Source organism: Megalobrama amblycephala, linkage group LG1 (assembly GCF_018812025.1).
Source record: "Megalobrama amblycephala isolate DHTTF-2021 linkage group LG1, ASM1881202v1, whole genome shotgun sequence".
Lineage (NCBI taxonomy): Eukaryota > Metazoa > Chordata > Actinopteri > Cypriniformes > Xenocyprididae > Megalobrama > Megalobrama amblycephala.
The window spans coordinates 62942278-62966153 of record NC_063044.1 but is presented as its reverse complement, the minus strand read 5'-3'; the positions used below and the strand labels follow the sequence as shown (position 1 = coordinate 62966153).

The window sequence follows — 23876 nt, the reverse complement described above, 5'->3', positions numbered from 1 at the left end:
GCTGCACTGAAACTGTAATTTGGACCTTCAACCCATTGAACCCCATTGAATTCCACTATAAGGAGAATAATGTTTTCATCAGAAACCTTCATTTCTTTTCGACTGAAGAAAGAAAGACAAACATCTTGATGACATGGGGGTGAGTAAATTATCAGGAAATGTTAATTCAGAAGTGAACTAATCCTTTAAAATACAATAAAATATGATTATTCAACAGTTTGTCCAGTGTAGTGGAGCTTGTACAGCGCTTACCGAACGCTTTGAGTTTGTGTGTAGCTTGGTGACATGATAATCAAATGTTTGGCTTCTGTCTGAACCATTTATATTGACACTATATGAACCTATGCGGCCTTGTGCCTGCGGCTGAATCACAGCCGTACTGAAATTCACAACAGCATTCAGTGTGATTACCGCTCAACCTCAATAAGAAAATCAGTTATTGTTGTCTGAAGCAAGGAGGATTGCAGATTTTCGAAATTATTTTCTTACAAAATTTACTTTTATTTTGCTCTTTTATTGACAGATCTTTGCAACATAATATGAACTTGCATTTCAAATAACATGACGCATAGGTTTTTTTTTTTAAGGAGGATTATTTAAGTTTACATTTCAATCTTAAAGAAAACAAATTAATCTGTGAAAGTGTATTTAACACTCAGCCAGACTTCCTCTCATGCTCTTGTCTGAATTTCAGCTGAGTAGTAAAAACAGCTTTACTGCATTTACTAAATTGAAGTCAGCACAGCTGCCTGTCAGCGCATAAACTCCCTCATTGGGCTCTTCAATCCATTATTCTTCCCCCCACAACTCCATTTCTCCGGGCTTTGCAGCTCGCCACGCCTCGCCTCGTTTTTTCTCAATAGTTGTCAGAGCCTCGGGTCACTCACTAGTCGTCGTGAGGCATCTTCCACTCCCTTTCTTTCTCTCTCTCTGTCTCCCTGTCCTCCACCTTCTCAGGCTCCAGCATCCTTTTTTGCAAAGGCTGAGAAAACCGTGGACCGCGAAGCCGTTCGTATATCTGAGGTTGTTTGAGCTCTTTATTATTTGCCTGAGTGAGGCAGGAAAACAAACGCGAGTCTTTTCTCCTCAAAAGTTCTCTACTCAAACTCCGACCATGTCCGGCGAAGACGCACCTGCCCAGCAGCAAAACGCCGAGGAGCAGAAGCAGCAGCAGCAGGAGACCAAGACGCCCGCCGAGTCCCCAAAAACCGAGAGCAAACCAGACCCACCCCCCACCAGCGCGTCTACCGAGGCTGCCGCCGCCGCCGCCGCCGCCGACACCACCCCAGCGCCCGCCGCCGAGAAAGCCCCAGAGGAGGACACGTTCAGCTACAGGGCTCTGGTGCTCACCGGTTACGGCGGGTATGATAAGGTGAAGCTCCAGGTGAAGAAGGGGAAACCGGCGCTCAAGAGCGGCGAGGTGATGGTGCGCGTGAAAATGTGCGGGCTGAACTTCGCTGATCTGATGGCGAGACAGGGACTCTACGACCGACTCCCGTCCCCGCCGGTAACCCCGGGCATGGAGTGCTCCGGGATCATCGAGGCTGTCGGTGAAGATGTGACCGACAGAAAAGTGAGTAAACTTGGTTTATTCGCGCAGACATTTATTGATATTAACATTCGTTCTGCTGTGTTCATTTTATATGAGTTTGTGTTGTGTTTTGAAAATGTTTACAGTTATTTAGGATCGTTAACGGTTTTATTTTTATTTAAAAAAAAAGAGAAAAAAAAAAACAGTTATTCAAAATGAGAGAGACAACTCCTTCTTAAAGTCCTCTCATATTCACTCGCCACCGGAGACAAAAGAGGGGCGGGAGGGGAGCCTCATTTCAGAAGCACCGGAGCTCTTGTCGCGCTGACCCGATCAATGGCCCGGAACGCTAAACGTTCACGGGAGAGCGAGCTTTGCTTGTGTGCGCGGCGAATTGAAGGTAACAAACCGCACCTTCATGTACACAGCTAAACAATAGCGCTCCCACTATGAAGAATGAACTGTCGCAGCTTTGCTTATTATAATGGAAGCGTTTAGTTTTATGGCGACAGAGTGTAAGCGGGACCACCGCCCTCTTTTCTCTCTTGAGATTGACAGGTTTTGTGAAGTCGCACCTGAGACGCGCAGCATCCGAGCCGTCAACTCGAGACTATTTTAGTCGTAAATAATGCTTTCGACTTTAATTCGGTTACAGCTATTAAGTGCGAACGATGCCCGGTGTAATGTGGGCGCGCGCGCGCGCGTGGAGGATTCTCCCCACGCGCAGAAAAAAGGGCGAGGCTCGCGAGGGGGGGAAATGCTAATCGCACGCGCCCTTTGTCATCTGCCTCGCGCGTTGTGACACCGACATACTCTCTGACATCATTCATCACTCCTGCCAGATGTTCGTCTTCTTTTGGCCTCTTTAAACAATAATTAACGTTCTTCCCTTTAGGTCTATTTAAACGTCAACGCCTGTTTCTGTAGGCATCCCGCCAATGAAATACAATTTCTTAGTATTACCATATTTGATATAGTTGGCCGGCGATTCTCTTAGTGATTACAATAGTGTAAATAATAAACCTAATGCTCACGGGTTACTCTTTTCCAGCCCTAAATGTCTATAGAAAACAGTGGAGACTTAGTATGACATGGATTAATTGACTTTCTATGTGCTCCATATGAACAAATCGATGAGTCATGCCTGGTGGTCTCCATGGCAACGTATCATGGCAACGCCATGCACCGGCGCTGTGTTGAAAGGTTTTGATATTTGTATTACCGAGAATAAACATATTTAATGAGAACCAGTCGAAGAAAACTGTTCAAGAATTGTGTGAATGCATTTTAAAACCCGAATCTTTGTGTATACGAGTAAAGGAGAGAAAAAGAAAGAGGGAGCGAGTGAAAGCAAGCACTAGGCGTTGGCTGGTGGGTGATGCGGAGGAGGAAGATAATGGTTCAGCCCTTCCTCAGCCTCGTCTGTCATCGATATTGAATTTAAAAGGTCATCGTCCACCCTATCTCTCTCCTGCTCTCTGTATTACCATGTCAGCAAGCAAACAATTGCTTCGTCTCACATTAGGAGACCTGATAGTGCTTGGCAAAGCCGACATTGTTTGGTGAGCATGTGAGGTGAGGAATCTGCTGATTGTGATATCCAGAAAATGACTCTTTCTTAGAGGAAGAGACTGAGAGATTGTCTCTGCATCATACCATCTCCTTAAACAAACTCTTGAGAGCTGTAGAGGTGGATGCTAAAGGCCATGACATACTCTCACATGACCTGACAGATCCTAAACTGCTCTCCTGTGCCCACTCTCTTGTCTATATTAGCATTTTTTAATGAATAATTCATGTAACTTGTTGCTTATGCACACACACAATATTTATCAGAGTTCTGCTGCGAGGATCAGATGCATCTGTTCACAATTATCTTCCTCTGGACCACATTGTCAGCCTGGAATTTCCTCTCTCTCTCTCTCTCTCTCTCTCTCTCTCCCTCTCCCTCCCTCTCTTTGTGTGTGTGTGATTTGACAGGTCGATGATAAACAGCGATGCAGTGAATATCAGTAAGTGAACAGCAGGGACACGCGCCTTTTTAGCTGAATCTGATGGTGCCGTGTTATGTTTCTCGTCGAGAAGCTGTTTTAACCACAAGATTTTTGACATGGAAACCTGATGTCTTTTCAAGCACTCGACTTTAAGAGCAGTTTAGCTGTGATATAAGAGTAGAGTTATGGTTTTATGAGTGGTAGGCCAAAATTTGTTCAGTTAGTATTACTATATCACTATAAGAGTGATCAACATATTAAAGCTGTGTCGTTGTGGAATAATAAAAAAAAACCTTTACTGCGCAGTAAATGTCACAGTTGAAAAAGAGAAGAGGTAACTGTGTTTCACGAAGGGTAGAGAGAGAGAGAGAGAGAGAGAGGTTACAGAAGTGGAAACAGTACTGGTGCTATGATGGAAGTATGACCTAATTTGACAATTGTAGGGATTAAACAATGCAGATGAGGATAAAAATACATCTAAGCCCAGTTTCACCAGCAGGTGCCACATAAAACAAGCAAAAATAAATGCATAGACTTGAAAAGTCAAACTCTGACTTCAGCTTTCAGTGCATTTTAAGTATTTTAAAGGATTAGTTCACTTTCAAATGAAAATTAGCCTAAGCTTTACTCACCCTCAAGCCATCCTAGGTGTATATGACTTTCTTCTTTCTGATGAACATAATCGGAGTTATATTAATAAATATCCTGACGCATCCGAGCTTTATAATGGCAGTGAGCGATACCAACGAGTATGAGCTGAAGAAAGTGTCTCCATCCACATCCATCCATCATAAACATATTCCACACGGCTCAGGGGGGGTTGGGGGGACCAAATATTTAGCTATTTACTCACCCCGTACTCTCTCACTGCTAAAACGAAAGTGTCGCATTGGAATTCACACTCGTATTCTGTGCACTGTAAAAAATAAAGTAAATTTTTACTTATTTTCTTTCGCAAGTTTTTGCACGCATATTTTTAAGTAAATTTCAAATATGGAATTGAGTAACTCTACTTAACTAAGATAAGTAAAATTAACAAAGAAAATATGTAATTTTTACTTGGCCAGTAAAAGGTTGTGTTTCATTTGCAATACATTTTACTCAAACAATACAACACTGAATTAAACCATGCTTTTAAAGTGTATGCTTTACTTAGAAACATCTAAATAAATAATACAATAGATAATGGTGTCTACACAAATCTTCATATTAGAAGTAATGCGGCACCTGAACACAGAGACCTCAGTACTTGGTACACAATGACCGTAACATTCGATGGATCGTTTTGAGTGTAACTGTGGCATTTTGAGTAGAACATGAACTCCAAATATCACAAAATGGCAAGTTACTAAACATAACCACAAAAGCAATGATAAAACCGCTGGGAAAACAGCTGGAAAACAGTGAAAAATCGACCTCATTAATTATTCAAGGCCCAGTGCATGATGGGAACACCAGTATCAGAAAAGTTGAGTAGTATATTGGGGGGGGGGCAGTTTGGCCATTTCTAATTATTGGGGGGGACTTGATGCGTTTGTGTTAATAAAAAAAAAAAAAAAGAATTAACAAGTTATGAAGTAAAATATCTAACTTCTGCCAGACTGCCTTCCAAATTCAAGTTACGAAGAAATTGTAAACTGGCATTGCGTCAGGAAAGCTTTTTCCGTAAGTTGAATAGGGAAGGTGTAGGACGTAGCATAAGCTTTGTGAACTTTCTTTGTACGCATTTAATCCTGCAAATGTGGGGCTGGGCGATATATCGCATGCAACTGCCACCCGTATTTCGTCAGTAAAGCCGGTTCCCTGATTGCCGCTAAATCGCCATCACCTGCTTTCAAATGGAGCGGCATTTAATAGACAGAGCCGTAGTTCACTGACAAGCTACGCAATATCGCATTCATTATCGAAGGCGATTTATCTGCGATAATGAACGCAATATTGCGTAGCTTGTCAGTGATCTACGTCTCTGTCTATTAAATGCCGCTCCATTTGAAAGCAGGTGATGGCGATTTCGCGGTGACAGTTGCATGCGATATATCGCCCAGCCCTACGCAAATGTTTAATTATCATCTGAACTTTGATAGGACTATCATGCATACATATCTGTGTGAAATATATGGAAAAAAAGTCAAAAAAATGGCAAGTCTGTAGTTAAAAACTTAAATGTTATATTAATAGAAAAAAATACACGATATTAATATATAAAAGATATAAAAGGGACACTGCATATCTTAGGTCTAGTGCTGATCACCATTTCTATAAAGTTTTTCATCATTTTTGTCACCTTTTGCCTTTTCTAGTTCATTTTAAATTCCACAGGACAAAAAAAAGTGAAGGTGAAAAAATACAAATAATTCATGTAATGTCTTAATGTGAGGTCGTTAAGATGCATGTGTAATAATTATAAAAAATAATTAAGCTATTTCAAAATGAAGCTATTCATTTGAGACGTCAACTTCCCAAAAGTATTTCAGCATTGAGTTTAAATGATGGATATAAATAAGATTATAAATAATAAATCAGTTAAAATATATCCGAAATTCACTTTTAATTAGTTCCTGCATAATTAATTGCTATGTCATAGATGCAACAGTGTATTTGTTGTGCATGGATTGCACCCCACCTGGAGCGTCTTGCTCAAAGGCACAGTGGTGATAAAACAGGATTGTGATCTCAATATCTCTCCGGCCCACGTGGGATTCTGAGCAGCCATCCTTTGTGTTTGTAGGCCGGAGTCTTAACCGCAGGGATACTGCCGTCACATACAAAACAAACAAACAAACAGATAAAATAGACAAAATCAGTGCTGGGAGACAGCAAAGCTTTATGGAGCACAATCCTGCTTATTTCCACAGCAACAAGATTAGAAGTCTGCCGACAGACGTATTTTATGAGCCTAATGCATTAGAGAGCCACTTTACCCTTCAAAGTCGGTGTGTGTGAGAGTGTGCATGTGTGTTTGAGTGTGTACGCGGAAAGGAAGAGACAGGAGAGACTTGCGCAGCCCGTGACAGACATCTCACAAGACCTTCAGCTGGCCTTGATCTTTGCAACCTCAGCTGAAAAGTGTTTGCTTTTGTGCAAGCACAGAATACAATGTATGATAAGTTTGTGACACAAGTGTGACTGTTTTGCAAGCCTGACAAAGAGAGAGAAAAAAGGAGGGGTGGGGGGGGGGTTTGGTTTCCCCGTATGGTGAGTCATGATCACAATTCCTGGCCGAGACTTGAATGCCCATTGATCTGTGATGTGCAGAAAGTCCAATTAAAGGAGGAAGAGGAATGGCAGAAAGCAAGCCAGAGACGTGGAAGACGAGATGAGAGAGACAGGGAGGAGAGATGAAATGGGGCACGGACGTATCGGCTTGGGAGTAGCCCCGCTCTCTAATTGGACAGTATAGACAAAGATGCCCATGTGTCCCTTGGGCCTATTAGACTGTGTGTGTGTGTGTGTGTGTGTGTGTGTGTGTGTGTGTGTGTGTGTGTGTGTCTTCCTGTCTGTGAGGGAAGTGCTGGGTATATTAGTGTTTGTGTTTTACTTTGAGGAAAGCTTCTGTGTGTGTGTGTGTGTGTGTGTGTGTGTGTGTGTGTGTGTGTGTGTGTGTGTGTGTGTGTGTGTGTGTGTGTGTGTGTGTGTGGTTCCTGAAGCTCTGTTGAACATTTGTGCCAAGTTTGTGTGTCCTCAGAAAGAGAAATAAAGAGAGAGGTGCTTTTCCCGACTGTGTGTGTGTGTTGTCTTCTCTCAAGCTCATTGAGGCTGAAGGATCTGCCTGCCCCCTGATGAGAGGAACTGATCTTAGAAATAAAGAAAGATGGAACATGATAGAGGGGGAGATGGGAGATGAAAAGAAGTGATAGAAGGAGAAAGAGTGGTGGAGGAAGTGGGATGTTTATGATGCTACTGATTGAGAAAATACACAAATGGAATAGGGGACGTAAGTGTTGAGTGTTTTGTGCACGTTACAAAGGTCAGATCAGTCAGTGTCACTGCCTTCATGAATTTTGAACACTGCTTAAAGGTGAAGTGTGCCATTTGTTGGCACTAGCGACACCAAACAGAATTGCAGTCTGTGTTTATTTGAGCGGCTTGACCAGGTCTGATATAACAACACTGGGTCAACCAATGACTTGAAATCTTGAAAACAATTCTGAAATTTCTGTCATTAATTACTCACCCTCATGTCGCTCCAAACGCATAAGACCTTCGCTCATCTTCAAAACGCAAATTAAGTGATTTTTTTTTTATTTATTTTTTATTTATTTATTTTTTTTTAAATGAAATCCGTGATCTGAACAACAGATCCAACAGACTGCAACACAACAACTGCTTTGAAAGCCTAGAAAGGTAAAGACATTGTTAAAATAGTTCACGTGACTGCAGTGGTTCAACCTTTTAAAGGGATAGTTCACCCAAAAATGAAAATTTGATGTTTATCTGCTTACCCCCAGGGCATCCAAGATGTAGGTGACTTTGTTTCTTCAGTAGAACACAAATGATGATTTTTAACTCCAACCGTTGCTGTCTGTCAGTCAAATAATGCATGTCAATGGCAACACAATCTATGAGAGTAAAAAAAAAACATGCACAGACAAATCCAAATGAAACCCTGCGGCTCGTGACGACACATTGATGTCCTAAGACACGAAACGATCGGTTTGTGTGAGAAACCAAACAGTATTTATATAACTTTCTACCTCTAAAACACCACTATGTCCAACTGCCCTACGCATCCGGTTAGTGAGGTCAGAGAACGCGTTCTGATAACGGAAGTGATCTCTTGCGCTTTTTGCTTACATGAGTGCGAGACATCACTTCCGTTGTCAGAGAGCATTCAGACCTCACTATGCGCAGGGCATTTGGACATAGTGGTGTTTTAGAGGTAAAAAGTTATATAAATACTGTTAATACTATTTGTGTGCAAAAAAACATAAAAAATAATGACTTATTGTCTTCCATATCATTCTCCTACACTGTTCACGTTGTATAGACAGTGCAGGCTTCCGTGTTCCACGTAAAAAATGCCGGCTCATTATTGGTCGGCTCCTGCGTCAGCATCACACGCATGCATCGTGCTGTTCATGTGAACAGCGTTGGCCAATACTGATCCGGCGTTCGGATGATCAATAAGATGCATTTAGAAAATAAATGAGTTGAATTTACTGTACATGCCAACTTCAGTTGGATTATAGCTTTCTTCGCTGTTGTGCACATGCTGTGAAAGACACGCTAGGCGGGTTTCCATTACAGATTTGCACAAATTTGTGCTATTTTCTAAATGTCAATTAAAAAAAAAAAAAAAATATTGAAATGACAACGTTTCCATTGACCGATGTTATGCGACTAAAACGTATTTTTTTCCTCTCGTGTTAAGTCATTCCAAAAATCATGGCAACAGATGTTAGTTTAAGTATATCGCAGCCACTGCATTTTTAATCGGAGATGTAGGCATGTTATCCAAGCATTAATGGCAAGGAAAGCCCTTTATACTTGTGTATGAAGTGTTTCTCCCTCCTATCTACTAAGAGTTTTTGATAAATTGTGGCATTTCTTTGTTATTTAGAGTATTCCAGTATAACTCTCGTCTTCTGTCCAATTACCATGCCATATTTTGCGAAATATTCTTTTTTTTCAAATTGCTTGAAAAATCACCTCATACGGGCGTAATAAATTTTTGCGATTATATGGGAGTTGACATGTTTCCATTGGGCGTATTTTCAATTTTCAATTCGCAATTTCAATTTGCGAACTTTGAAGGGTAATGGAAACGCAGCAATGTGTATTTATCCTTAAACTATTAGATGCATTGTCATGTATACTATACTTTAACAGACAGATGGAGACTGTAGTTCGACTATGCAACAAACTGTTGTACCTTGATTTTTAACTGCACATGTAAACGTACTTAGGGAGGCTCAGAGGTCTGTTCTACAAGTGTGTGTGTGTATGTTTGCATTCCATGTATCTCCTTATTCCAAAGGAAGTAGTGGAAGTCTGCTGAGTTTTCCAGTTTTCCTGTATCTGTGTGTATGGGTCTCAAAGGATTTTCAGTTACAACCGATATTATCAAATGACTCTAAATGAAGCACATTTATCTGCTCCAAGATAAAGTTTAGCGAAACAGTCCAGATGGCCTACAGTACAGGTTCAAATATTTCGTTGAAGTATGCTAACTGTTTTGAAGGATAATGACAACAAAACATAGACAAAAGATCCCCCCAGATCTGTGCAGCTGTGCGATTGTCTTGCCAAAAATCCAATGCTACGCAAAACAGCAAATGAGAAAATCGCTATACTGATCCAATGAGCGTTATCACATCTTCTCGAATACGGTCTTAATGTTTATTGATGTACACAACATTGTTGCAGCGCTGCTATGGTGACTGGCTGTGGCGCAAAACACTGAAAGGCATATTGTTGCTAAAGCATTCCAGACCGTTTTCCAAATGTTCCTTAAACGTTTCTTTCTCTTTCCTCATCTGTAGGTGGGTGATAAGGTTCTGGTTCTAAATCGCAGCGGTCTGTGGCAGGAAGTAGTAGTGGTGGCAACCACACACACCTTCCTGATGCCCGAAGGCATGAGCTTTGAGGAGGCGGCAGCACTTCCTGTCAATTACATCACCGCCTACATGATGCTCTTCGACTTTGGGCACCTGCGTCCCAACCAGAGTGTACTGGTCCATATGGCCGCAGGTAAGTGAAAGTGTGTGTGTGCTGTGAAGCTGGCCAAAAGGGAGCCCTGGGGCTTTTTATGCTGGCGAGAGACTACAGCATTGGTTTACATTTACTTGCGCTCTCCCATCATCATTCGTGTGAGTGGATCAGCGAGTCCCTTGTGTTAATTAACTTTTTCCAAGTGCCGTCCCTAAGGTATCTTTTACTCTATGTGCAGGTGTACGTATGTGCGGGGGTATGTTGGGAATCTGTGCTCTCTAAATATTGAATGTTGGAAGACACTGTAAGTGCAGGTGCAGGTTTGAAAAGTATATTAGCTCTCAGAGAATATTCCTGTAGGTGTCAAACAAATCTCTTATCGATAAATTCATGTGAGCAAGTCCCTTAGCAGCTGTTTCATTTACAAACGCTCAGACAATGTACTGCCGCCAGTAAAGACTGTTCTGTGCTTGTATTGGAAAACACTGACTGAATTTGGGATGATGGTTATGTGGCGATTGCACAGTTTCTAGTTCGCATTTTCTAGTTCGAACAGACCAGCGTATGTTTGTGCGCTCGTGAGAACGTGCGCGTACGGATAATTCAGTCACAATTCGCTTTCGGATCCCAGCGTTGCCTGTGAGTGTGTTGCGGTGTTATGTTCACGAGGGTGTTTGTGTTAGATTTAACAGCCTAAGTGAGAAACTATTTTAGGGCGGGCATACATTTTTGTGGTATCAATGTAAAACAAATCACTGTTTTGATCATTCTAAGTGATATTACATTTGCTTACGAGAGGGAATGTCAGGAAAACAAGTGGAATAGCTGGAATCAAACTGAAGGGAGTAGCTAAATACATCGAAATTGCTGATAAAATCTGCAAACTAGAGAACAAACTTCTCTAGTATGAAACACCCTCCGCATACCTAAGAAATACCACTATTAAAAATAAGTACCACACCTGCCTCCTGTCTGAGAGTAAATCATTCATCCAATTCAAGTTTAAAAAATAAATAAATTGATGTAGAATTGTTTGTGCTTTGTAGTTTTAATGCATAGCTTTCGAACATAGCTTAATAAGATGCATTACAAAGCTATTTGACAATTGTTAAAGGCATTGATTGCACGTTAGTTGTAGTTAGGGCCAAGCACACAGCGCCGCATACTATTAATTTTTTTTTTATATATATATATATATTTTATTAAAATATATTTTTTATTGGAATATTGCAGAACGGGACAACATGTCACTCACATGAGATTGCAGTAAATGAAAGAAAAGTAAACCACACCAATCCATTACAAACCACAATAGGGAAGAAAAGACTATCGCAATGTCTGTTTCATGCTGACTTTAATATTAGGCGCAGATTCATTGGATCATGGATTTTTTTTTTTTCTGAGGTTGGCCATATTGCTTCTCCACCATATTGAATTTTTTAAAATGCTGAAACTTTTTAATGTTTTGTGATATAGAAACAAAATTTGGTAATCGACACATTTTCTGAGTGCATCTGAGCAATTCATACACAGCGCCACCTAGTGATAAGTTTCATTACTCCTTTAATAAATATTTTACAAATCAAAAACATTTTTTGTATTCATGTACTCAAACGATTAATCGCATCCAAAATAAAAGTTTGTGTTTACAAAATATGTGTGTTTACGGTGTATAATTATGTATATATAAATATAAATGTAAGTGTGTATTTATATATACATAATAATTATACACAGTAAACACACTTATATTATATGTAAAGACAAAGTTTTATTTTGGATGCGATTAATCCATCCCAGTATTGCAATACACATCATTCAGTTTTGTATCTCTTGCTAGATTGTGTTTGTGAATTGTGAAAGTTCATTTCTAGGAAGCATTCTTCCTCCTGAACCCTGGAAGTTCTGTAGTACAAGTCAGTATTTACAAAACTTTTTTCTTTTTTTTTTTCAATTTCAATTTCAAAGCGATGATATAGGTCAGTGGAGGTATTTTTGTATGCAGCAGCAGCACTCTTGCATTAGCTGATTCAATTTTTCTGAAAAGTGCCTGGAGGATTTCTGTCTAACTGCATGTCAGACACACCGTTTAAAAAGAATATGAGATGGCTTCCATGTTGCATTTATTTTGGTGCACTTGTGAGGAAAGGGTTTTACACTTGTTAGTGTAACGTTTTTGTCTAAAAATTATTATTTGGAAATACTCATCCAGTATGTGTTTTTTAAACACAGTGGGCCTCATTTATTAATCTAACAAGTGCAGAAATCATGTTACGACAGGGTTCACGAGATTCATCAAACATTCGTATGCTGCCAATCCCATCGTACGAATGAACGTACATTGATAAATGTGGCGGCTAAAACAATCTTCGTTGAAATATCACGCCCCTAAAAATTCATGGTTTAGAAGCCTTGCCCCTAGAGCCCACTGCTCGTCCATATTGATAAATGCCAAGTTTTGAGTGGAAACGACTGTACGCCCAGTTTTCTGTCGTACGTTTGTTTCATAAATGAGGCCCAATGAGCACGAACGATACACAAACAGAAGAAATTTGTGTAAATCATACATAAAACCATTCTTGGAAAATTGTTGCATTCACTTCAGGAATCAATTCTGCTTGTGTTTCATGAATGAGGCCCAATGAACAGACTGAAATATTCTCATATTCTCTCTCTGAGGTCTGATATGTGTCTGATATCCCCTGTCGCTGTGAACGCTGGTGGACATATGCATCAGTGTGGGTGTGGATGAAGCTTTGGCTCGGGGTGGAAGGAAACGCTCTCGTCCAACTGGAGTGTTTCTGAAACCAGAAATCTCGAAAGCGTCTCCTTGAACCGCCACCACACCCTAACAGTGAAAGAGGGAATGTTTTAAGATAAAACTTAGTAGTAGTCACAAATATTTGCAGAGAAATCAAACCAAAACCCTCATAATAAATAAAGCTCTCTGGTCTGTCATCTCTGGAGTGGAGGCGTCAGTCACAGATGAGTAGTCTGTAGTTATGAAGCACATCATGCTTCTCATAATTATAACCATCTCTCTTTGTTTCAGCTTGTATGTTTTCTTGTTTTTGAGATTGTTTGTTTGTGTGTGTATGATTGCTTTAGTGTGCTTGTGCTCTCAGGAAGCCCTTGGTATCTCAGTGCACAGGATGTTTTTTGAATTCGCTGTTAAACTGGAAATGTGTTTCCTCTTGAGTGAAGAATAACACTGCACCTTCATGTGGAGCATGGTGTGCATTTCAGGCAAATACAGATGTGTGTTCTTTTTTAAAGGAAAAATGAAAATTGTTATTAGTTACTCACCCTTAAATGTTGGTCCAAACCCATATGACTTTATTTCTTCTGGGGAACACAAAAGGAGAAATTTTGATGCCTGTCTCTCTGAAGCTGTCTGGCTTCAGAAAGAGTGCAAAGGCACTATGAAAGTATCCAATCGTTAACAGACAGCACAAAATACAGGTGTAAACGTGGTCCAAAACGTTTTGTGATCAGATCAGTTGAAAGCGCATGTGACCAGAACACATTTGTAGTGTAAACACTAATCCGTCCTGATGTTTCCCGCACGATTCTGAAGAGCCGCCTGCTTGTTATAATAGATTGTTGTATCTGGACAACCTTAAAGGAAAGACGTGGATCTCAATGGACGCTGGGTTTGTAAAATAAAACAAACATTACACTTGCACCAAAAACAGCATTCCAGGATTACAACATCCAGGAACAGCAGTCACCATCTGCTATGATATATGAAAGTCCAAATCTCCTGTTATTCTTTTAAAGATTAGTTCATACAAAAATGAATTTATTCACCCTCCTGTCACTTCAAACCCGTATGAATTCCGTTTCTTCTCTGGAACACAAAAGAAGAGGTTTTGAAGAATGTTCTATATTCCAAGTCTTCTAAAGCCATACAATTGCTTTTTGTGAGGGGAAAAGACCGAAATTTGGGTCGTTGTTTGTTGAAAATCTTCCCCTCTACCACAGCTGCAGTGATATTTTATTATTTATATACTTTTAAAGTATTATTAATACTTTATATTTTTTTTATATTTGCAGTTTTTATTTTATTTTTTAATTAAGTTAAAATTAAAATTTTGTGCTTTTTTCATTATTATTATTTTTTTTTTAGACATTTCTTTTTTAGCTTTGATTTATTAGCTTCAACTTTAATGTACTTTATTTCAAGTAGTTTCCAAGGCAACATTTAAGTTTGTTTTTCCAACTAATATTTATATTTTATTGTACTTAAAGGGATAGTTCACCAAAAAAATTAAATTTTGTCATCGCGTACCCTCAAGTTGTTCCAAACCTTTATGAATTTCTTTCTTCTGCTGAACACAAAGGAAGATATTTTGAAGAATGTTGGTAACCAAACAGTTTATGGACCCCACTGACTTCCATAGTATGGAAAAAATACTATGAAATTACTGTGAAAGCCATTGGGGTCCATCAACTGTATGGTTACCCATATTTTTCAAAATATCTTCCTTTGTGTTCAGCAGAAGAAAGAAATTAATACAGGTTTGGAGCAACTTGAGGGTGAGTAAATAATGACAGAATTTTCATTTTTGGGTGAACTGTTTCACCCCTGCTTTATTTCAATGAACAACTTCACAGCTGTCAAGTCTTAATTGCACTTTCACATACTGGAAATATCGCAATTGACACTTTCATTTTTTTAGTGAAATATTCCTTTACCTCATATGTTACATCTCGAGAATTCCAGTTTCTTGGTTTTAGTTCATTCTCCTTAAAGGCAAGTGATATAGTGGCCTTTTCTTGTTTTTTTTTTTTACTCAAACAGCCAGAACAAATCATCTGAGCAGAGCACAACCTCTTCATTGTGACAGCACCTCATGCCCAATACTACACCATTATCTGTCTGATTGGTGTGTGACTCACTTGAATTTGATTGACCAATCACTAGCCGTTTTATTTAGTTTGCTGGAACTTTGCTCTGATTTGAAATCCGTTTTGAAGAATTCAAAAACAATATTCAGATAAAAGAAGCTGTTTATAAATGATCACAAATTTGCAACCTCCACTTTGAATTCTGTCAAACAACTCGCAGTGAAACAAGTCCTTCTCTTTCTCTGTCCTCTATTTGCACTGTGGGTGTGGGCTGAGTGCTCGTATGTTGGGAATCTGCAGAATTCCTCTGTGTTTTGGGGGAAAATTCCCTCTCGCCAGAGGAGGGTGATACTGGGAGGGTAATATTGTTGTGGCCGAGATTGTTGGCTGCCAAGTCTGTGTGTGTGTATGAATGTGTGGATAGAGGGAAACAAAAAGACTTCACTGTGTGTGTTTTCACCCTTGTACGCCCTTGTGTAAAACGACCTGATTAGATGAACATTGTGCGTAGTTTTCTTAAATATATAAAAATACCACACAATCCTGAGCACAACAAATGGAATTAAACAGGAATCTGCTTATGCAGATTCTTTATGTTCTCTTGCTCTATCTAAATCTCTCACTCTACAAACCCTGAGGCAGTTTAATCAGTGCATATACATTTTATTCAGAAACATGGGTTACTTTTGAATTCTGGTGTTGCCAAAGCAGCCAGACCTTTGACTAAATGACATATGGTCTGGTCCGCACTGCAGCTTATTCCGGCCAAGAACTGTCCACTTGGACAGAAAGAGACCTTCTGAAGTGAACAGTTTTTGTTTTACATGCCGTTTAGAGGCGAGTTTATCTGAAATCTACCACAATAAAAGACCAGGGTGGAAAAAAAGTATTTCAAATAAAGACGCTCCCTTACCACTTAACTATGTTTACCACAATTTCTATGATAAACATAGTTACTGTTGGAGAAAAACACACACATATGTAATATATATATAATTTTTAGTGAATAAGAATTTGTTGTTGTATTTTTTAAAATAAAAGCTGTAATTATTTGATCAAAAATACAGTAAAACAGCGGTATTGTGAAATATTAATTTAAAAATATTACAGTTGTTAAATAACTGTTTGCTATTTTAATATATTCTAATGATCCTTTATGATCCTTTAGAAATCTAATATGTTGATTTGCTGCTCAAGAAACATTTCATATTATCAATGTTGAAAACTGCCTAATAGTCTTGTGGAAACCATCATACTTACAGGATTCTTTTGAATAGAAAATTCGAAAGAACAACATTTATTTAAAATAGAAATCTTTTGTAACATTTACAAAAGTGTCTTTACTGTCATGTTTGATAAATGTAAAGCATCCTTGCTGAATAAAAGTATCCGTTTCTTTCAAAACAAAATCTGTATAAAAAATGTTTTGCTCTAGTTATTAGACCTTCTTGGGTCCGAGGTAATTTCCCATGCTTGAAGCCACTCCTACATATGCAGAAGTAAGTAAAATTCACACAAAAGACTTTAGCGAACACGTGAGACTAATTGAGGAAGAATAAAGCGCACATATTTTTTGAGATTAGTAGATATGAGCACACATAAAAGAGGTTCATTTTGTGTACGTTTCTGTGTGTGTGTGAGGTTAAGGGGATCTCTTGGCAGCTCTACCGCAGGTCTTGTGATCGGAGCTCAGTGGTCATGGGGTGGCCTGGCACTGCACCCCCCTCCAGGTCCAGGATACAAGACAAGAGAGACAGCAGGTTAAAAAGCACGATGTGAAAGAGACGTGTGTTCTCATGCATTGTGAGCTCTCTGACACAGAAAATGGCGGCCCTGCTGCTTTCAGAGAAACCAACTCTTCCCGAGTCGCCATGGCAACACAAACTTCATTCACTACCGAGTGAATGAGAGAGAGAGGAAGAGAGGGCCATTTAATGAAGTGATGGAACAGAAGAAGATACTGTATATGAGCATTACATGAGCTTGATTCAGTGTCAGTCCTCACTGACCTCACTGACTGACTGTGGATTTATTTAGCTACATGTTAGGGACAAAGTAACATCATTTGGCCCCTTTTTACAGCATAGTAGAAAGAGAAGTAAATATTCTTATTTCACTCTCAATTTTTACTCAAATTGAAGTGTTGACTGCATCAAGAGCTCAACCATTCAACTCTGCTCTCAGTGTTATTGTAAGAAAAAATAAGAGGGAAATATAAGTTTATCAAGAAATATAAATTATTTGGTCCCAAACAAGCTAGACTGTACCTATTATTTATTATAATAGTTATTTATAAAAAATATATATATATAATATATATATATATATATATATATATATATATATATATATATATATATATATATAATTTTTTTTTTTTTTTTTTTTTTTTGCAAGCCTGCTACCCTTTTTCCCTATTTGTATAAATTTTGTCTTTATGCTATATTTGTATTTGCTTGGCTTGTATATTTATATCTGACTTGGGTTTTTATTTTTTATGAATTTAAAAATTATTATATTATATTATAACTATTTTTTTTAAGATTCTCAGGCTCTATTTATTTATTTTTAATTTTTATAGATTTTGTTTCTTCTTGTGGCTGTTTTTTTGTAATTGTTGTAATTTACGTAAAAAAAATTAATTTGTTAAAATGTTGTTTTATTTTATATAATTGACTTTTTTTTTTTTTTTTTTTTTTTCGCTTCTTGAAAAAAGTGACAATGTTTTTGAGCTTCAGACACTCAAATGTTGTATCCTTTTCATGAAAAGTGCCAGCTCAATTAAAAGTGTTTGTGTGTTTTTGTGTGAGTGTGTGTGTGTGTGTTTTTGTGTGTGTGTGTGTGTGTGTGTGTGGGTGGGTGGGTGTACTTGTTTTGACTATACTTGTGAGGACCAAATGTCCTCACTTATATTGTGAAATACTTTCACAACCCACTAGTGATCTGACTGGTCCTCACTAGTTAAAAAGGCTTACAATCAGCCCAACGATGTTTTTATTAAATCTAGTGATGTGTACATGTGTCTGTGATGGTAGGTTTAGGAGTAGGGGTTGGGTTAGGGGATAGAAAATGTCATTGACCTGATATAAAATCCTCACTAAGATTGCAAAACAAACTTACAAACATACTATACTTTGAAATGTTTGCCGTTGCTGTTTTTTGGTAGTAATTGTAGCAGATTGTGTACGCAAGTAAACAGTTTTCGTAAAACTTTCACCATAAACCACCACGTTTGAACATTAAGTTTTTAGATGTTCATGAGTTTCTTTTTGATTATTATTTTTTTGTTTGTTTGTTTCTCCAGAAGAAGAGAAAAATGCATTAGAAAATCCATTAAAAAAATTGGTCAAAGTTATCCACAAGTCAAACAAGGATAATGGGATTGCTACAATGGTCCTAATGTTTGTACATGTGTGGGTGGCTGTTCATCTTTAAGGTCAAATGGCTGCGTTTGAGTTTTGTCCTCTTGTACCCTTTGCTTACATGGTTCTGCTTTTGTTTTGAGATGGAAAATGCTGGAAATACTCTGTGTTGAGAGTTCTTGTTTTGTTCCCTCTCTAGGTGGAGTAGGCATTGCTGCCACTCAGTTGTGTAAAACAGTGAACGATGTCACCGTGTTTGGCACCGCCTCAGCCAGCAAGCACGAGGTCATCAGCCAGGGTGGAGTCACGCACCCCATCGACTACCGGACACGTGATTACGTAGAGGAGATCCGTAAAATAAGCCCCAAAGGTGAGCACAGACACAGCAAACCAGCCTTTAAAAATGTACACTACCATGCAAAAGTTTGGGGGCAATAAGATTTATTTTATTTTATTTAATTTTTTAAGCAAATTTATAAGCAGGGGCACATTAAATTGTTCGAAAGTGACATTAAAGACATTCATAAAGTTAAAAAAGATTTCTGTTTTAAATAAATGCTGTTCTTTCTATTCATGAAGGAATCCTGAAAAAATAAGTCACACAAATATTAAGCAGCACAACTGTTTTTAACATTGATAATAAGAAGAAATGTTTCATCATATTAGAATGATTTCTGAAGGATCATGTGACAATGAAGACTGGAGTAATGATGCTGAAAATTCAAATTAGGCATAATCAAAACTGCAACATGTTCACCCACTGACTAATCACCACAAATAAATCTGTGAAAATAGAATAAATCTGTTGTTCTGCTTTCTGTGCTGTGTGTGCAAATAGTCTATGAAATATACTGCAATTAAAGACCGAATGGAAAGCTAACATAAGAAATGTAAAGTCTATAATGAATTTTTCTGCTTTGAATTGCTGTTAACAGACCGCTTTTGTATCTTTTTTGTATCCATCTTTCCACTCTGCCTTCCACATTTGTGTTTTTGGTTGTATATATGATGTGTATATTAAGGTTTTGTGTGTATATATGTACAGTCAGCTGTAATTCTTAACACACAGTCTGATAAACTGTTGTTTACTCTTTTATCTTATCACAGAAATGGACAGAACAAATTCCTTCCTTTTTGTTTGACTCTTTTCCCTGACTGAACATTTTATTTGATATACTCCTCTGACCATAACAATCTTAGAGATTTAGAAACCTTATCACACTGATGACATTCCACTCCGGTCAAGATTAGAGCAATGTTAACCCATAAAGAGCTGAAAATTCAGTGATACACTGAACTGATAAGACAAGGCCATCTACAGTAAAAGAGAAATTCTGAAACGGGATAAATAAAAACAACACCTGTGGCAGTACTCTCCAAAAAAAAAAAAAAAAAAAAGCTTCTTTAGCTGTTAGGGCATTTACATGGTAAAACAGCATTGCTAAAAATATCAAAATAATAAACTTTTATAGGATTCTTTGATTAATTCAGTATTGAGTATTGATATTGAAAACAGTTGTGCTGCTTAATATTTTTGTGGAAATGTGATACGTTTTTGTCAGGATTCTTTGATGAAGAGAAAGTTCAAAAGAACAGCATTTAAAAAAAAAAAAAAAAAAAGAAATCTTTTGTAACAATGGAAAGGTCTTTACTGTGACTTTTGATCAATTTAATGCATCCTTGCTTAATAAAGGTAGTAATTTATTTTAAAAAAATCTTACTGACCCCGGACTTTTGAGCAGTAGTGTATATTTTTGCTACATGCAATATATCCTGTTAATGACTGCCACAAATGAACATTAAATTTACACAATATTCTCTCACAATTCACACAAAACTGACATGCACTCTGAATTTGACTTCTGTTAATTGGCAAAGCAGGTACAGTTCTATAGATACAATATATATCAATATAGTAAATGAAGGAGGAGAATTAATTTGGTAATTCAGCATCTGTCTTTTTGCGTGTGTTTCAGGGTTGGATATTGTTCTGGATCCTTTGGGAGGCTCTGACACCCATAAGGGCTACAACCTACTGAAGCCAATGGGAAAGCTCATCAGCTATGGTGAGATGCTCTGAATATCAGCTTGCGTACATTCCTCTTGTTTAAGTTTTCATATCACTTCGACCAGATACTACAGTTTTAAAGTAATGTCCAATCTGAGATTTTACTGGTTAAGTTGATAAAACCCCAGTAGACGCGTCTGTATGGCTTGACAGCGGGGCCGGATCTAGGCCTGGGCCACCCAATCAGAATTGGGGCACAGATGGTGTTAATCTGCTTTTTACGATTTGGGCATTGATTAAAAACAGTCTGAGGCGGGCTGTGTCTTTAAGTTTGATGAAGGGCTGTAGAATGGCAAGAATGGCTGTAGAATGGCCCCAACCAATCAAAAAAATCACACTAGAAAATTGCAGTATTTTTCTTTTATTAGTTTAAAGTAATGCCGCGACAAGGAGCTTTCAGTCTGTAGCAGAAAAGCAGAGGCTGACGATCACACCCAAAGGCCCGAAAACGGGCAGAAATATTTGCACGCTATTAAGATGCAAATAACCGGGAGTTTAATGCATCTTCATGAATATGTATCTACTTGTAAATATGAATATACATTTTTATAGCTCTGACTGATTTTAAATTGTAATTTGTCTGCCACTAAAACGGGTCATACCTTGAGCAGTTGAAATACGCTAGAAAAGTTCGCTTATTTAAGAGTGTGCATTTATCACATCGACTAAGCAAGAACATAATGGAAGTGTATAAAATACATATGCATAGTTCAGTTGAAACCTTGCCCTCTTTGGATCGCTGTTAATGCTGTTAAAATGAATGTACGAGGCAAACTGTCTGTTTAAATAACAACACTGAAATAAGAATGTGCTTTTTATTTATCGATCAGTTGCGGGCCATTCACACGAGATGCATGTCAGTGCAGGTCTAGAGTATTTTTTTATTTTATTTATTTTTTTAAGTTGAACTTATTTTAACTTGAGTGTTGCATTTTTAGAACCTCGCGTCATTCACGAGATGCTGCAAAAGTATGGATGCGAGACACATCTCAGATCAAGCCCCGAACTGTCACAACTGTCAAACATGTGCAACTAGCATGTTTACATTGAAAAACAATGGGAAAAGGTGGAAAAACACGTTCTGTGTGTGAATCGGCACTTAAAGGTGCCCTAGATTCAAAAATTGAATTTACCTCAGCATAGTTAAACAACAAGAGTTCAGTACATGGAAAAGACATACAGTGAGTCTCAAACTCTTGTTTCCTCCTTCTTATATAAATCTCATTTGTTTAAAAGACTTCCGAAGAACAGGCGAATCTCAACATAACACCGACTGTTACGTAACAGTCGGGGTGTACGCCCCCAATATTTGCATATGCCAGCCCATGTTCCCAACATTATGAAAGGCATTAGACATGGGCAGAACATTTGGATGTGCACAGCTGAATAATCAGACTAGGTAAGCAAGCAAGGACAATGGCAAAAAATGGCAGATGGAGCGATAATAACTGACATGATCCATGATATCATGATATTTTTTGTGATATTTGTAAATTGTCTTTCTAAATGTTTCGTTAGCATGTTGCTAATGTACTGTTAAATGTGGTTAAAGTTACCATCGTTTCTTACTGTATTCACGGAGACGAGAGCCGTCGCTATTTTCATTTTTAAACGCTTGCAGTCTGTATAATTCATAAACACAACTTCATTCTTTATAAATCTCCCCAACAGTGTAGCATTAGCCATTAGCCACGGAGCACAGCCTCAAATTCACTCAGAATCAAATGTAAACATCAAAATAAACACTGTACTTGCGCGATTAGATATGCTGCATGACGAACACTTTGTAAAGATCCATTTTGAGGGTTATATTAGCTGTGTGAACTTTTTTTTATGTTGTTTAAGGCAAGCGCGAGCTCTTGGGGCGTGGAGCACGAGATTTAAAGGGCCACACACCCTGAATCGGCTCATTTATAATGATGCCCCAAAATAGGCAGTTAAAAAAATGAATTAAAAAAAATCTATGGGGTATTTTGAGCTGAAACTTCACAGACACATTCAGGGGACACCTTAGACTTATATTACATCTTTTAAAAAAAAGTTCTAGGGCACCTTTAAAATTGCGTTTGTTACAGTAGGCTTCTCTCTCCGAATTGTCACTGGACAGTAGAAAAGTGAAAATTGTAGCATTTTATTTTAAGTGAAAATAAGATAAACTATCATATAATGGAGAGCTGTAATATAAAATGCCCAGTATAAATAAACATAGTTTTTAATAATGGTTAAGATAGAATATCTATCTATCAATTACCCATAAAAAAGAAGATATCCCACCCATGATATCTGTCAGCCCACCCTTCTTTAGCTCTCAAGAACTGGGCCTGCTTGACAGTGATGTATTGCAGTAAATCAACTTCAGACACACAATACCCGGAACAAGACCCCTTAAACAACATGGCGCCCTGTAGTCCCACCCAACTGTCTTTGTCCCTCTGTCTCTTTTTCTCCCTCACTCTCTTCCTCTGTCCTGCCTTATCAGAACAATGGCTCCTCTATCTGACACAGAACCCAGAATGTGTCCTAATGTAGCAGACTGGGTCAGGTCCAAATCACAGGCCAACTCAGAGCTTGCTTTGTGTGAATGTGTGTGTGAGAAAGTGAGGCAGAGAGACAAACAGAGAGGGTTGTCATTGCTTTGTGTACATTTCCCCTTCTCTAATGGTACTATAGAGTGTAATTTACTCTGATATCCTTTGTCTTCCCAATATGTGGCGTTCTTATCTTATTTCATGCTAATAAGCCACCTTTTGAAGTGAACAGAAAGAGTGATGGTTAGACTGTTAGAAAATGAAAGCGAGGACATATACGAAATGAAGAGGATAATCATGTGGAGAGACACTGAAACGAAAGGGAGAAAACAAGCGAGGGAGTGACAGACATGGGAAGCGACGCGAGAGGATGTGCGGACAGTGAGCGAATGAAGACGGGTCAAAGAGTGCAGTGTTGGAAAAGGGAAAAAGAGAGCGAGAAGGAGGGCCAGAGAGGCATGTCATTCCTCTGTAAATGAAGAACGCTCACTGAGGGAGCCATTAAGCAGTAATTCACCCGTCGGTCAACCACACACACATTTTACATGCAGAAAACTCACACAAATACCTATTCATGCTCGGGGAACATGCTCTCAGTCGCCTTGCACACGCAAAGACATTTTTTCATGCTAGCACATAGGGGTATGGGCAGTATGATAGAAATGTATTGACTGGTAGAGATTCTGTGTAATCGTTTATAACCATGTGAGAACGGTTCAGTTTTTTGGTTCATACTTTAGCAAGAAACGTATATGTAGTCAATAATATTATCTTTTGTCTTAGTTCCGAATTAGAGATTATATATGCATTTTAGTATGGCTGCCCCCTAATATTCGACTAATAAACGTTAGTCGACTAGAAGAGGCTTAGTTGACCAAAACGTTTATTAGT

General features: G+C 38.4%; 1 protein-coding gene across 1 annotated transcript in view; it reads left to right on the top strand.

Moving 5' to 3' along the window:
* Positions 1–532: 532 nt before the first annotated feature.
* vat1 (vesicle amine transport 1) overlaps positions 533–23876 on the top strand; it is a 32185-nt gene continuing 8841 nt past the window's right edge. Inside the window, exons 1-4 of the mRNA XM_048208122.1 lie at positions 533–1573; positions 10008–10215; positions 18589–18759; positions 20366–20455. Coding sequence (XP_048064079.1) covers positions 1115–1573; positions 10008–10215; positions 18589–18759; positions 20366–20455 — 928 coding nt within the window. The 5' untranslated portion in view covers positions 533–1114. The remainder of the gene's footprint in view (positions 1574–10007; positions 10216–18588; positions 18760–20365; positions 20456–23876) is intronic.